Source organism: Siniperca chuatsi, linkage group LG9 (genome assembly GCF_020085105.1).
Source record: "Siniperca chuatsi isolate FFG_IHB_CAS linkage group LG9, ASM2008510v1, whole genome shotgun sequence".
Taxonomy (NCBI): domain Eukaryota; kingdom Metazoa; phylum Chordata; class Actinopteri; order Centrarchiformes; family Sinipercidae; genus Siniperca; species Siniperca chuatsi.
The window spans coordinates 18,021,558-18,036,199 of NC_058050.1; the positions used below are offsets into that span (position 1 = coordinate 18,021,558).

Genomic DNA, 14,642 nt, shown 5'->3' on the forward strand with positions numbered 1-14,642 from the left:
CTAAACAGAACGTCACCTCTTCAAACTCCCATTGGTACTATTTTCATGACAGCACGCTATACACGTGGGATCCCTTCACATGTGCAAGAAAGCAAAGCACACACACACACACACACACACACACACACACACACACACACACACACACACACACACACACACACACACACACACACACACATTTATTACACACTCATTACACACTCTCAATCCCTACCTTTCTGTACACAGGTTCACGGGGCAGAGGAGAACACAATGAACACACTCTCCTAATGTGTGTGTGTGTGTGTGTGTGTGTGTGTGTGTGTGTGTGAGAGAGATCGGGGTGCATTCAGGGGTACTGTAGGGACTTGGCAGTGGCATCCAGAAACATTCCTTTCTCTCACACACACCCCTTCCTCACCCCACATCTCTTTTATCATCAGGTTCTCAGAGACTGGTACTTTGTATTTCTATGTGTGAGAGAGAAGGAGAGAAAGAGGGGGGAGACACAGTGTCTCTCCCTCACTGAAAGGGTAGATTGTGTACAGTCAGTGGGAGTACACAGTTTCATGATTTGAGGCTGCATATATGTATAGGTTATGTGTGGGCGGTTGTTTTTGAGAGTAACAGAGCTTGAAGTACAGCACTTGTTAAGTGGGAGGGTCACAGCAGCGACATCACCTCACAAACATGCCTCGGTCAGTCCTCTAATGTTGTAAGAATGTGTAAGGTGTTCCCTCCTGTGTGTGTTTGCGTACAGTATGTGTATGTTGCTGAGAAGGTTACTCTTCCTCTTCTTGTCTATTAACAGATAATAACAGGGACAGAGTGAGGAGATGACCCAGTTTCTTTCTCTTGCAGTGCCTACAAAGTGTGCTTTTGTCTCACAGATTCATTGTGACTGTTCTCACCCAGTCTTACTTATACCTCAACAGAGACCAGTTGTGTCTGAGTTATTGATCAGATATCACATTTCACATACAGCGTGGTCCATAGCCACATCGGTTACTCATAAAGCAAGGAAAAAGTGTAATTTTAAAGACACTGAGTAAAGTGAAATAAAACAATTCCCTTTATGAGCATTATAGCAACTAGGCATCAAGAGAGTGCAAACTGTGTGCAGAAACTTGTGACAAAACAGTGATATTTGAAGGAATAGGTCAACATTTTGCAAAGTATGCTCATTTGCTTTATTAACAACAAATCAATGTCAGAGGTGTGTGTCTTTCATCTTATTGTGGAGTTCTTCTGCCTCCAAGTGGTCAAACAATAGACAAAAGCAGCCAGCTTTAGGTTTATAGACGTAGACTTGTGTCTATAAACAATAGTCTCGGCCTGGCACACTCACAGACATTTTGCTATATGGCAATGTTTTGTACACAATAATTTGTAAATGAAACAGAGAGAGAGAGTTGGACCTTCAACTGGTGACCAAAGTTTTCTGAGAACTGCTACAATAATACAGTTGACTAGATAAATCAGTCAGTGATGTGACAGTGAGATAATGCTACTGTATAAAGCCAGCTATTGCTAGCATTTGCTGTCTGACGAGCGATACAAAATCCCAGGAAGATGTCTCAGTGATGGCATTGCAGTGCAATGTCAAGTGGCCCACTCATAATTCAAGAACAATTCAACATCTAAATATAAATCTGTATAAACCCTGTACAGGGCCGAGCCATTTAAGCTAACATTGGCAATTTAGCATCAGCCTGAGGTTATACTCAGTTGTTGCCAACTATTTTTCAGTTTACTCTCACTCTCTAACTTAGCATAAACTAAAGCTACGGGAATGTAACTTTAAGATAGCATGAAACACTTCATCTGTGATCTGTGCCACTTATACTCATACACTCATATTTATGCTGTATACACTGTAGTCTAGGGATGTGGCCGAACTTACTCCCTCCCTCACTCACTCATTCACTCACTACCCCCTATATAATAGACACTCAATAGTTTACACAATAGTGAGCAGTGAATTGAGATTTCACATCTTTTTTTTTTATTCATCCTCATTTCTGTGTCATCACTGACAGGTGTGGAGCTACTCAATGGTACTTTTCATGTCTGTAAGATGCGCAGCATTGAATTGTGTTGAATATCAGCCGATAACGATCGGCGGTCGATTGATCTGGGCATCCCTAGCAAAATCATTTTTGATAAACTCCCCCACATCCCACCTAATTGCCCCCTGCATGCTGCTTAAACAGAAACTACAGATTATATATATATATATATATATATATATATATATATACACACAGATTAAGCCCATTTTCAACTATGAAATGGTTGCCCTGGCTAATTTTAGAATCAGACCAAATTTCTGCCAGATCGCCTCTCATCTGATGTAGAGTATAAGGTCCAGAAAAGGTCCATTTTAAACTGCAGTGAGCTCATTTTACTGTTTTTGAAGTAGTATTTACATATTGTGGCTGAAAATTTCAACTGAGATTGTGCTCTAATATAAATAGAACTGGACTTCACTGCTAAATTGTCCGGATATTCCCAGCTATCTGCAGGCCCATATTATTCTTCTTCATTTTTTGATTTCCATTCAGTTTGGGGGATTGATTAATTGCATTCTTCCTTTTCCCTGCCAATTCGGAATAGCCAATTCAATCCAGAATTCAGATCATATTAAATTTTGCAGCAATTTAGAGCCTTCAATCAAGCTAACAGGCATGTCTTTGGACTGTGGGAGCAAACGGAGCACCCGGAGAAAACCCATGCAAACACGGGCAGAACATGCACACAGAAAAGACCAGGATCTTCTGCTGTGAGGCCACAATGCTACCCACTGAGCCACCATGCTGCCCATAAGGAGGACTACAAATGCTTTTGTAGCAGAACACTTTAGAGCAAGTTCTCAGGTATTTTGCTACACAACCTTTGTAGAGATCTTCACTCTTGTACGTTGTCTGCGTAGCAGCAAGAGAAAACGGTCCTCTTCATCCAGGAGAAGAAGCGTTTGAAGCAGTTCTTCCCTTTCTTCTTCTTGTCTGAAAATCAAAGGACATTAAATACCTCAACCATCCTCAGAATAAACAACAATGTTGAATGTCTCAACAATTTAGAGACAAGATTGAATTTTCTTACCAGAGGTGGTGGGTGAGATGTCTATGTGTTCCTTGTGGATCCTGGTGGCGTCCAGAGCAGTGGCAGGAGCTGCAGCAGGGTGGGGACTAAACATATAAATGCACACAGAGTTTGTATATTAGTCTTACATTATGGATCAATTTCTCTCATCTGTTGGAGGGATGAGTGTCACGTTCAGATAAAATAATCTTACCTCCTTTCACTGTCCCGATCGGATGTCTCCTCCAGGTGTATTCTGTTCATGGGGCTTGCAGGCCGAACCATGATGACAAATGATGGCAGTGTTTCACTGCTGTTCAATCAAGAAATGCAATTAATGACATGCACATTAGGCAGTTGGCTATAGTCTCATCCATCCTGTAATTTTTCATATAAAAGTAATAAGTGATGTTCTTATTGATTACATTCCACTGATCATAAAACCAAGCAACAGCATTGATTCAGTGGGAATATTACCCCATCACTCCCAACTTTGTTAAAGAAGGATGAGTCAATACTTACCTGCCATCAACCTGGGTTGCCACTATGCTCTCACTGGTCCTGGTCTGAGCCCAGCTGGTGTTGGGTTCAGCTGCTGCAGACTCCGAAGGTTCACTGCTACTAAAAGAAAACTCACACTGTTATGTTAATGGCCAGGATTCTCACCTTGTTATGATTACCGTTGTCTGATAACCTATGTGCAAAGCAGTAATGCAACAACTCCCAACCCACCATGCATACAAACACACACACACTTACCATGAGCTGAGGTGGGAGCTGCTGTTGAGGTAGCTCTTGGTAATGAATGGATGGTGGAGAATACCATTGGGGGTAATCCTCTCCTTCTCATCCCACTTGAGCATCGCCTTCAGCAGTTCAATGCACTCCCTCCTCTCATCAGCCTCTGTGGGGTTATCTTTCTCAAGACGCATCTAGTTTAGGAAACAATCAAAAAATACAACAGTTGTCAAGTCACCTTCATAAATCATTAAAAGACAATGAATGAGTCAGTTTTTAGCTGCTACTTAATCACCTACCATTTTAATTTCATCCAGAGAACGGAATGTGTAGAACCTGTCGTCGACAGAGTAATTTGTTGGGCCCCAATACTCCTCAGATGTCTGAAAGAAGGTTAGAAGTATTTAAAATACATATATATCTCAATAAATTTAACTGATTAAGTGTAATAACTGTAGAAAAAGTTTTATCTTAAAAAGAGAAGAAAGGTTAAAGATTAAATAAGTCAAAGAATGGTAATTGTACTTTAAGCATCCACTGATCCGAATCTGTTTTCTTGAAAAACACCCTGGATTTCCGCCCAGCACTAACGAGATGGTCAGGTGGCGGACCCAGGAGGTCGATGATGAATCGTAGCTGGAGACAAAACACATCATCAAAATATTCAATAGGAATGCCACCTATTTGTCCCTTTTTGTCATGAAGCTTTGCTATGGTTAAAATCATAGCAATAAACTTTCAAAGCAATTTACAATTACCAAAAATAAAGAATGACACCAGAGTGTCACACAATAGATCATCAGACTTAACATGAATCAAACATAAAAACAAAAATTCAGTTTATAAAGATATGCTTTAAAAAAAAAAAGATTGAAAAGAAGGCACTGATCTGGCAAGCCAGCCTTATCTGTCTTGTTCTCCTAATTAGGAATGTCCCGTTTCCAAAACAAATTTAGGCCTTGTTACTCCTAAATCCAGGTGCTACCAGTTTGAAGCTATGGCTTGGTTGGGCATGTGGTTTAGCTTGAAAAGACTCTTAATTCACTCAGATGAAGCCTACTGGTTTAAAACTTGTCCGATTGTGTGTGTCTGTGATTCCCTGTGGACTAAGCTGTGTATGGGCCAATGTGACACCATACGTTGGCTAGCTTAGCTGGTAACTAAAATGTCAACACAACTGAAAAGAATGATAAATAATGAAAATAAGACCTAGTTTGCTAGTTTGTAAAAAAAAAAAACAAACCCAGAATTTTCTTTAAAGACCCGATCATTGATTAGATAGCAAACTGAGGCTGGCATAGATGCAGCAGTACTTGATCTATTAAGAAAAGAGTGGAAAGCAAGCAGAGAGTCCTGTTGTAGTCAATTACTTACTATGTCATATTCAATTTTCCCCGGGAAGAGCATAAAGCCCAACACCATGATTGCCATCACGCAGCCCAGCGACCAGATGTCTATGGCCTCAGAAAATGGGAGACCCAACATAATTTCTGGGGCCCTGAAGGGCATTAAATGAAATGAGGAACATTGTCATATTTAAACTAAATAATAGCAGCAGTACAGATTTTTCCCTGCAGGCAAGAAGTTGGTTTAAAAAATTACGAGTCTTTCTTATTACCTATAGCGGGGTGTTTGGTGAGCTTTGCCCGGCTTGGCTTGAGATCTGAAAATTGCCAAGCCGAAGTCGATCAGCTTCACCCTGAATGGCTGCCTCACGTGATCCACCATCATGATGTTGTCTATTTTCACATCAGTATGGATCACGCCAATCCTTTTCAGAGCACTTAATGCTGTGCCCATCTGCAAGTGATATACACACATATATGTATATATATAATCTTAATAATGAAATGTATATATAGAAAACTTTTGTTAAGGAAACTCTCACCACATAAAAACAGATTTCTAAGCAAAAGTTACAGAGTGCTTAAATCATAAAAACTGACAGAGCTTTTAGTTTTTAGCTGATACCGTACCTGTTGGATGACAATTCTGATGTCCTCCAGCTGCATTGGGCCTTCTAAATCCAATAGGTAGTCCTGAAGGGTCATGTCCAACATCTCAAACACCAGACTAGTCCTACTTCGCACAACAAACTTGCCATAAAACTTGATGATGTTAAACTTGTGCAGGTTGTGGCCCATGAGGACTTTCAGCATGGATGCCTGAGGGGACAATGCAAGTTCACTACTAGTAGTTCTACCTGGAAATATATGGAGAAAAAACACTGGAGTTTTTTGACACCTGGCATATGACTATCATCTGGCATAGTTTGCTGGCAAACAGCTGGAATTACACACAGGCCGCTAGTATTGCGTGTCAGGGGTCTTTCACAGTCTGTACTGCCCATTCAGGGTCTGGGACACCATACCAATCAGGCTACAGTATTTCTTGCCACTTGCAATATCTAACTTTTTGGTGTAGTTTTCTATGTAGTATGTACTGTTATTATTACCATATCCATTACCCTACCTCTCCCGATTTTTAAAAATGTCTATTTTACAACTGTGAAATCACAATCAATAGTGTCCCACCTCCTGTCTGAGATTGTGGAAGTTTTTGCCGATCTTTATGGCCACAGTGTGTTCACTGCCTCGTTTCACACATTTGACCACTTTTCCAAAGCCACCTTCGCCCAGAATTTTCAGGAATTTATAACTTCTGGGGATTGGGAGCCAGTGTCTACGACAGGGCTCAGGGAAAGATGATGAAGATGAAGTTAATATGTCCATGGATGTATTTGTGTTCTCACAGCTGAAATTTAAATGGGACAAAAGAGAAGAAGAACTGGTTATTTCTATTCTAGACTATAATGGACTATAATCTATTTAGCGCAAGTTAACCTGAGTGTTTGAGGTCTCATCAAAAATAGGTTTCTAGATGTGTTTAGGAATATGCACCAGTAAAGCACTATATACTGAAATAAAAATGGATATTTACTGGGTCCTAGTTATTAATCTCAAGGCCCTGTCTTATACTGTAGAGGGACACTGTGACCAGTCAGTTGGTATTGTGCTTACAGTACATGGTGAATATTCCTAAATAACTTTGTGTTATGGGAGTACTTCGAGCACATTCCTAACCTATTAGTTTATTGATACTTCATTTTCAATTTAACGTGGGTAAATATAATCTACATTTTCACAAATTATAAGACTACTGCAGAACTAAGTGTTACATTATACCTCTGTTTATAGTAATGCCATCTGTATATAATGTCCATAGTACCACTTGTAAAATATTTTCATAATACTGCTCTATCCTGGATTTATGCACATACTTTATATCCTGCACTTGCTTATTGCACTTCTGGTTAGACTTAAACTGCATTTTGTTGCCTTGTACTTGTACATGTGTAATGCCAATAAAGTTCAATCTAATCTAATCTAATTTTGTACTACTACAAGTGCTTAATTTGCTTCATTACATATTTCAGTGTTGTAGAAAAATAGATAATCTCTTTGACCTTTCACTGCAATTACATTTAGAATAAGGGAAAATAGGTGGCTACTTTATGCCTCTGATTGCAAGTTAGAGAATTTTAGGAGCTCAAAATGTTGCTACATCAATAGAGTGACTTACCTAACAGTTCAATTCAGTTTGGTTCTTTGGATTGGTTTAAAGGTTAATTTCGTTGACTCCAGCACTTGTTGTCACCAGTTGAAATGTTCAGGTCATTTCAGGACTGTATGTGTGACATCTTTATGATGTCACACATACATTCTACAATTCAACAATTCTAAATAAGTTTAGTTTAAATCATTAATTATGAGCAGGAACCTCACTACAATGTTATTTTAAATCAAAACAAAATGCAGTGAAGCATTTATCAAATATATTCTCCAATGACAACTTTTCCCTTAATGCAATAGAATAGTGAAAAAAACACAGAATGGGTGAGTTGGGGTGGTGGGTCTGTGCAGCATTCAGATACACTGGTTTGATCTTTGTACAGTAACTAGATGTGGCTCAGGTACTGTTGTATTTATTGATGTATTTGGCTAACTTGACTATTCATCAGTTATAATGTCTCTTGATATTAAATTATGGATTATGACACCATTAGTCCCTGAGTTATGGCCTCTGAGCTGTGCTGAACTGGCTCTGCTGCAGACTGAAACAGGTGTAGCTAGTTTGAACAAAACCGCATTTTGACGGAAAAGAGTTACATGATTTTTGAAATGTATCAATAATGTATTTTACATTTTAAAAAGGGCACTACCAAGTAACGGGGGCAAAGACTCAAGACACACCAGGGTCCAACCTGTTTTTTGTATGTGACTGGTAGTTAAGTATAGTAAAGCACAAAAAAAGCCCCTGAAAGCCCCTCTCCTGTCAGCAAAGCAACCTGCTGACATGCAAAGATCTTACGATTTTCTTGGTAAGGACTTGATCCCCTTGTTCCCAGTGACTAACCTTCTCTTTCCTCTCTGCATCTCCTTCCTCTGCACTAACAGTAGGTTCCCATTCTCTTCCCTGTCTGACAGATCAAACACATATGAATGAAAGCAACCATCTTTTACTTGACATAAACAAAGTAACATAATAGGAAACTAGCATGAGAAACTACAGCTGAGAGTCAAATGGCATCCCACTAACACTTATCACAAATTCCTCTGTATCATTTATACATATACCAATATTAGTCTTACTAGTATAAAACAGCATTAAGAAGGACACTAAATATAAACTGATGAGTAAAACCTCACAGAGGGCATTTTTAACACAAGACAAAGATATACCGTACATGCAAGGTTGCGTTAACAGCATATATTGAGATCTGAGGAAACAAATACTTTATACATTGTAATTTCAATAATAAAAATACAAATTTGTTCTGCATTTAACCCTGCATGTCAGTAGATCCCAGCTGTTGGCTGATTACCAGCTTGACAGTTAAAGGACTAGTTTGACATTTTGGGAAATATGCTTATGCGCTATTTGGTGGAGAGTTAGATGAGAAGATCAATATCACGCTATCTGTCCGTTAAATGGTTACCAGCCGGTTAGCTTAATTTAGCATAAAGACAGAATGAGCTAGCCTTGACTTACAGCAACAAAAAAACTTGTGAGGCATTAAAGGATTCAGCTTCCAAATAAAAGATCACCTTGAGGTTTTTTTCTGGTTACCTTGTTAGCTTTAGGACTCTTGTGGTTAGCTTGATGGTTTGCTAGAGCTTCCAATATTGTATAATATATATTGTTCATTGTGTGGCAGACCAAAATTGTAGGTACATTAATCAATGTTTTTATATGGACAGTACATGACTAAGTTTAATGTGAAAAGTGTCATTTGGAGTAACCTTTTTAGCAAAGCGCTAATAAACTGACTGTATGCTACCTGCACAGCACCAAATAGCACACAGACAAAGTTAGAGACTATACCTGGCGGACAAAGTGGAGCTTTTAGCAGCTAAAGAACCAGATATTTTCCCCAGGAGTTGGTGGAAATCAAAACAGAGCTAAAAGGGAGTGAATATTGGACTTACATTTGTTGGGTGGTCAAAAAACATGACTCCAAATTAATGTTAATGTTGTTCCGTGTCTGCTGGACGTGTAAATAAGCAATTTTTTGTGATATCAACTTTATACCATGATATATGTACCCTAACCCCCTAACCCTAACCCAAAAAAGCTTGAGCAAGAGAATTATGTTTGAACACATGCATGCAGCTGGACAGCCCAGAGTGACAGCTTTAGAGAGTGATGCATCAGGCGTGCTAAATCTTGTTTCCTCCAAAGACTTAGAGAGAGAAATGTCACAAGGAGCCACCCACAAACTGACTAAAAGAAAGAGATATTATGCATGAATCAAAACATGTATGATTTTTGAACAGAAAGCAGACTTCTTCTTCTAATGGGTGAGCTCGCTTACCTACAGTACTACTACTGCTCTGGTGTCAAGAGGACAATCCACACTCAGGAAATGGACGATGGTTCTCAACATATTATTGATAAATGTTAAATGCATGTTACGTTTAAGTTGGACTTGTTTTGGCTTTGCGCTTCCTCTTGCTGCACACTTCCCCACCTCCTCATTTTCCTTTTGCCCACCCTGTTCTCTCCCTCACCCATTACCTACACAATTTTGATGTAAAGTCAAGCACATAAAGTAGCACAGGCCACAGGCTCATATGCAACCACATGCAAACACACACACACACACACACACACACACACACAGAGGCAGTCCAGAACCTGTGAGGACCTGCCACAGCTGAGGAATGCAACAAGAGACTGAGCCAAGAAAAAAAGCTATTCATTCAGAGCCCTTTTGCACAAACACACACACACACAAACAAACAAAACTTTAGTGGAATGTATTTGCATGTCACTGAGAGAAGTGTCCACTGTGTGCACATGAACACAACTCTGGACATTTATTAGCACAGACACACACACACACGCACACACAGTTTGTGGCTGATTGCTAATTGATTTGGCTCTTGTCCAGCCCTTCAAAATGAAAAGCTGACAGTCTCAGTCAATATGGCCCTCTATCACTGAATGCTGGCTATTAGTTAGCATGCATGTTTGTGTGTGTTAAAATTTCAACAGTAATAGTGTTGGCCCATGGGTGTGTGTTTGTAGGTCTTAAGATTGGCACAAACACAGTTTTCTGTCTGTCTCAGTGGGAAAATTCACCTAGAGAGAGTCATCTGTGTTTTTCTGTTACATGACGCAACAATTGCTATCTGCAGACGTTTAGTGTTGCACTGAGAGTCTGACTTGATCCAATAGCGACCTGAACAGAAGGGAAACGGTGATAAACACAAAGAGGTGGGAAAAGGTGGAAAAATCTGCTGGTAAACAATGTCAAGAGTTATGACTGTTTCTGAGGTCTAAACTCCTTACCCTCAGTAACATGAATGTGTCCATCCATCTGTTTGTGTGCAAGGGAGAGAGAAAAGATGCCAGCTCATTATCTAGCAGCCAAGTAAACAATGTCAAAGAGTTATGATTGTGTTAAGCGCTGCCTAAAACTCAATTACTCTTGGGTAAAGACACATGAATTCTTTCTTCTGAGCTGATCAATAAAACACTTCCGAAATCAAGCTGAACTGTCACTAATACGCAGTAAATTAGTACACCACCTTTCATCTTAACTGTCCGCAAAATAATATACTGCTTGCTTTTATTGCACTGCAGAGAATGTGTGTGTGTTTACAGCAGGGCTGAGTTCATTTCAATTCTGAAAGTGGAAAAGGGGAATATTTTAATATCCTGCTAATAATATCATATTAAAATATAATTAAGAACAAGCATAATTAGCAAACAAATTGTAGACGTAATTTACATTTTGATAACTGAAGAGAAAGCGTACGTTTTCTAAGCTGCTTCTGTTGATTTGTATTTGTTGTTGATGAGAAATTAATAAATGACAAGTGAAGACAATAAAAACAAACTCATCATGCCACTTTTGTTAAATACATGATTTATGTGTACTGTTTTAGTTCAAAACTAAGCTTTATCATTCTGAGTGACAGTACAATAGCTGCCGAAGGCATCAGAGTATTCTACATATCAAAGCAGCCTTTACTCCTCTCTTCACTTGAGGTTATCAGTGAGTGCTGGATTCTTGGCTGAACAAAAGTGTTACAATGCCTCCACTATCTTTTAGTATCAATAAAACAGATCATATTTTTTCTAGAGAGTGGTAGGATTACAATATGTAAATGATTGTTCACAGTGTGTGTGTAAATTGTAAATGTGTATATATGTTTGACATAAAGAAGAGATCAAACCCAAAATTACTGCTGATTGAACATTTGTATGCTCATAACCAAAAGGAAAGTAGCCATCATAGAAGTCCCATTGTTGCTCCATGTTCATCCCTGTGATCAAATGTCTTCTTCTCAGTCGTCTGAAGGCACGAGGAAAGACCTGGCAGCCAGCCATGTCAGAGATTTGATCTGCTGCATAACATCCCAAAAAATAATGACCTGCACTGGCAACTGCAGGACTAAAGCAGGATTAAAGACTCCTATGATGGCTACCTTGCAATAATGAAAGATAAATAATACTTGATGGGGTGATGGTGACATCGTTTGATTGAGTTTCAGTTTTCAAAATGAATATTTAGAAGTACTCATGGCAGATGTTTGCTTAATGGGGCAGAACATGACTGCAGTTAACCAGGCAGATCAGCTCTTCAGAGAGTATCTAAAGACTGCAGTTGGTAAATCTAGCTTACAATCTTGAACAGTTCACTGTCCACCCTGAAATAAAGGAGATAGGAGTGGACAGCATCATCATGTCAGATCAGACTTGGAGACCCTTAGAGGAATGGTTCAACATTTTGGGAAATACGCTTATTCACTGTCTTGCCGAGAGTTAGACTAGAAGATCAATACCACTCTCATATCTGTTCGTTAAATGTAAGTAGCTGGTTAGCTTAGCATAAACATTGGAAACAGCAAGCCTGGCTCTGTACAAAGGTAATACAATCCACCTACCAGCACCTCTAAAGCTCACTAATTGACACGTTACATCTCATTCATTTAATCTTTTGTGTAAAGCGTAAAAATGTCATGTCGTGGTTTTATGGGAGATTGTGTGCCAGACTAGGGCAGTGACAGTCTTTATGCTAAGCTAGGCTAACCAGCTATGTAAAATCTCCAGAACAGCAACTTAATGGACTTTGTGGTGACTTTGTTTTCTCAACTGCTGTTTCTAAGGTTAAGAATGAACTTTGAGAGAGATTCAAAACATTATCTTTTGTTCAGTTTCAGATTTATCTGTTTACAGACTAGCTGTTTATATGGAACCAGCTAGTCTGGCTCTGCCCAAATTTAACTAAATCCGCCAATTACTACAGTACAGATTAAACAAATGAGATACAACGTGTTAATTTGTGAGATTTAGAGGTGCTAGTAGGCAGATTTCGTTACCTTTGGACAGACCCAGGCTTGCTTTTTCCCTCTGTTGCCATTCATTAAGCAAAGCTAAGCTAACTGGCTACTGGCTGTAGCTTCATATGTAACAGACATCTACGTAACTCTTGGTAAGAAAGTGAAAAAGCGTATTTCCCTAAAAGATCAAACTATTGCTTTAAATTATCAGGTCTAAATGTGTTTACCAAAGTATTCTGAATAGTACCTCATTATTTGGTTATGGTACTATTAGGGATAAGATAATCATATGCATCCTTATCCTTATCATTAAATTCCATGCATATGTTATACTAGTATTTCTTTTGAAACTGAAGTTGCATGTACAACAGTAAATGTCACCTGGATCCCCATTATCCTGGATAAAATGCCATAGCAAGATATTAGATTCAGGTTTTTCGTAAGATGGATATGCGTTTTTTCCTGTTTTTGAGTGATAAACAGTACATGGAATTTAACTGTGATAAAAAAATAATTGGAATGCTTGCCAATGCTTTTTTTATATTTGAAGACATGACTTCAGATCACTGTCAAAACAGTTAAACACTGAAATACTTTGACCACCACATGGTCACTGTATAATACTGTGACATTTTGAATTTGAGTCAGCTGTCAAAATGTGGGAAACTGTGCGACCGATTGTGCCCCCCAGTTTCAATGATGAATGCTGACAATGCTAACGAGACATTTCAGGGAACACTAACAAAGACAAATGCAAAGTTTTTCCACAGCGTGTCAAGTGTTTGGTGAAGAAAAATGACCAAGTGAAATTCAGAATGTCTTTTCAGAGCTAATGGTGAATAAATTATATAATTGGTAAATGGAAGGCAGTTTGCCATTACATTTTGATTGAATTAAAAGTGAATTCCTCTCAAACGCGTTGCGCATGTCCAGTCCTTCAAATCCTGGATGTGACAGTAGTGCCAAATCTGCTCCTTTAAATGTGTCCCTCAGTCTGTACACATCATCCTTCTGCTTCTAGTCCAGTCCATGTTTTCTTCTGTGGTTCTTCAGTCAACACTTCAGTCCATGCAGCCCTTAAAGGGAGGTCTGTGCATTTCACTAAAAGCAAAACTAATCTAGATTGGTTTCTCCAGTGGTGCAGTTAGAGACCCCAAAAACGTCAATTTCCAGATAGAGGCTACATTCACACAGCTCGGGTCCCCGACTGAAGGAGTTGACGTGGTGAATTGAATGCTGGCTGTAGAGAGGTGAACAAACAAGGTGGATTTCTGTTTTCAAAGGAGATGAAATGTCCCATTAGAGAGGTCAGGCCACCAGACCCAGGCGGGAGATCTTAGCAGAGAGGAATGAATGGAGGATGAAGACAATCGTCTTTGGACACGAGTGGAGGTCCAGTTGCTGGAGGAGGAAGGGAAAACAACAGAATTTACAAAAAGGAACAACGTAGAATAATGCAAAACATGACAGGGGTAAAGGGGAGAGAATATGATTAAAAGATGTGAGAATTCATTAAAGTAGAAGGGATGACAGAGAGAAGTGGAGGCAGGGGAGGGAAAGAAAATAAAATGAGTTTGTAAAGCACATAAAACCATCAAAATATATTCAAAACTAACTACACAGTCAACACAGTTCCCCATGAGGCACGGATTAGACAGACCTAGCTGGAGCTAAGCACTGTACACACACAAATACCTCATCACTGTGAACAAAGCTCTGTTCATAGCCTGAATCAACAGCGGGTGATTTCACCGGCACTGGTGACTCACATCCTGTTCATTAGACCTATAGGGAGATCTAACATATAAATTCACACTTAAACTACTGTTTAGTTGGTCAAATTTAACACTGAGGAAGTTTTAGAGGCTACCTCTCCAGCAAAACCATTGCAATGAAATATGAGTAGACCTGCACATTGCTACTGGTCCACATAAATCTTGTGTATCCAAAAAGTCAGATTTTCAGGAGCTGGGATAAATGAAGTGAGCT

General features: G+C 39.2%; 2 protein-coding genes across 9 annotated transcripts in view; both read right to left on the minus strand.

The window, feature by feature from the left end:
• Positions 1-787: 787 nt before the first annotated feature.
• LOC122881624 (homeodomain-interacting protein kinase 3-like) lies at positions 788-10,132 on the minus strand. Of its 8 annotated transcripts, XM_044208052.1 has the most exons (13): positions 9,677-10,132; positions 8,218-8,281; positions 6,336-6,555; positions 5,778-5,966; positions 5,420-5,601; positions 5,176-5,299; positions 4,327-4,437; positions 4,101-4,184; positions 3,823-3,995; positions 3,586-3,684; positions 3,278-3,376; positions 3,085-3,170; positions 788-2,987 (listed from the first exon to the last, which is right to left on the minus strand). In XM_044208052.1, exons 2-13 carry the CDS (start codon positions 8,235-8,237, stop codon positions 2,890-2,892), a joined length of 1,485 nt encoding a protein of 494 aa, XP_044063987.1. In that variant the 5' UTR covers positions 8,238-8,281; positions 9,677-10,132; the 3' UTR covers positions 788-2,889. The 8 variants fall into 8 exon arrangements, with proteins under 8 accessions (XP_044063987.1, XP_044063985.1, XP_044063991.1 ...); XM_044208050.1 differs by having other exon boundaries at positions 8,218-10,132; XM_044208051.1 differs by having other exon boundaries at positions 789-2,987; positions 3,586-3,681; positions 8,218-10,132.
• Positions 10,133-11,219: 1,087 nt separating this feature from the next.
• The window catches only part of sntb1 (syntrophin, basic 1), a 43,656-nt gene continuing 40,233 nt past the window's right edge, over positions 11,220-14,642 (minus strand). The window contains exon 9 of the mRNA XM_044208049.1: positions 11,220-14,054. Within this exon, the coding sequence (XP_044063984.1) occupies positions 13,962-14,054 (93 nt within the window). The 3' untranslated portion in view covers positions 11,220-13,961. The remainder of the gene's footprint in view (positions 14,055-14,642) is intronic.

Coding starts and splice junctions, on each gene's coding strand:
- LOC122881624 (XM_044208050.1), bottom strand. CDS start 8,345: ATGTTACTTTGTTTATGTCAAGTAAAAGATGGTTGCTTTCATTCATAT. Junction 6,556..8,217: donor ATGCAGAGAGGAAAGAGAAG/GTTAGTCACTGG, acceptor TTTAAATTTCAG/CTGTGAGAACACAAATACAT. Junction 5,602..5,777: donor TCAGAATTGTCATCCAACAG/GTACGGTATCAG, acceptor TATCACTTGCAG/ATGGGCACAGCATTAAGTGC.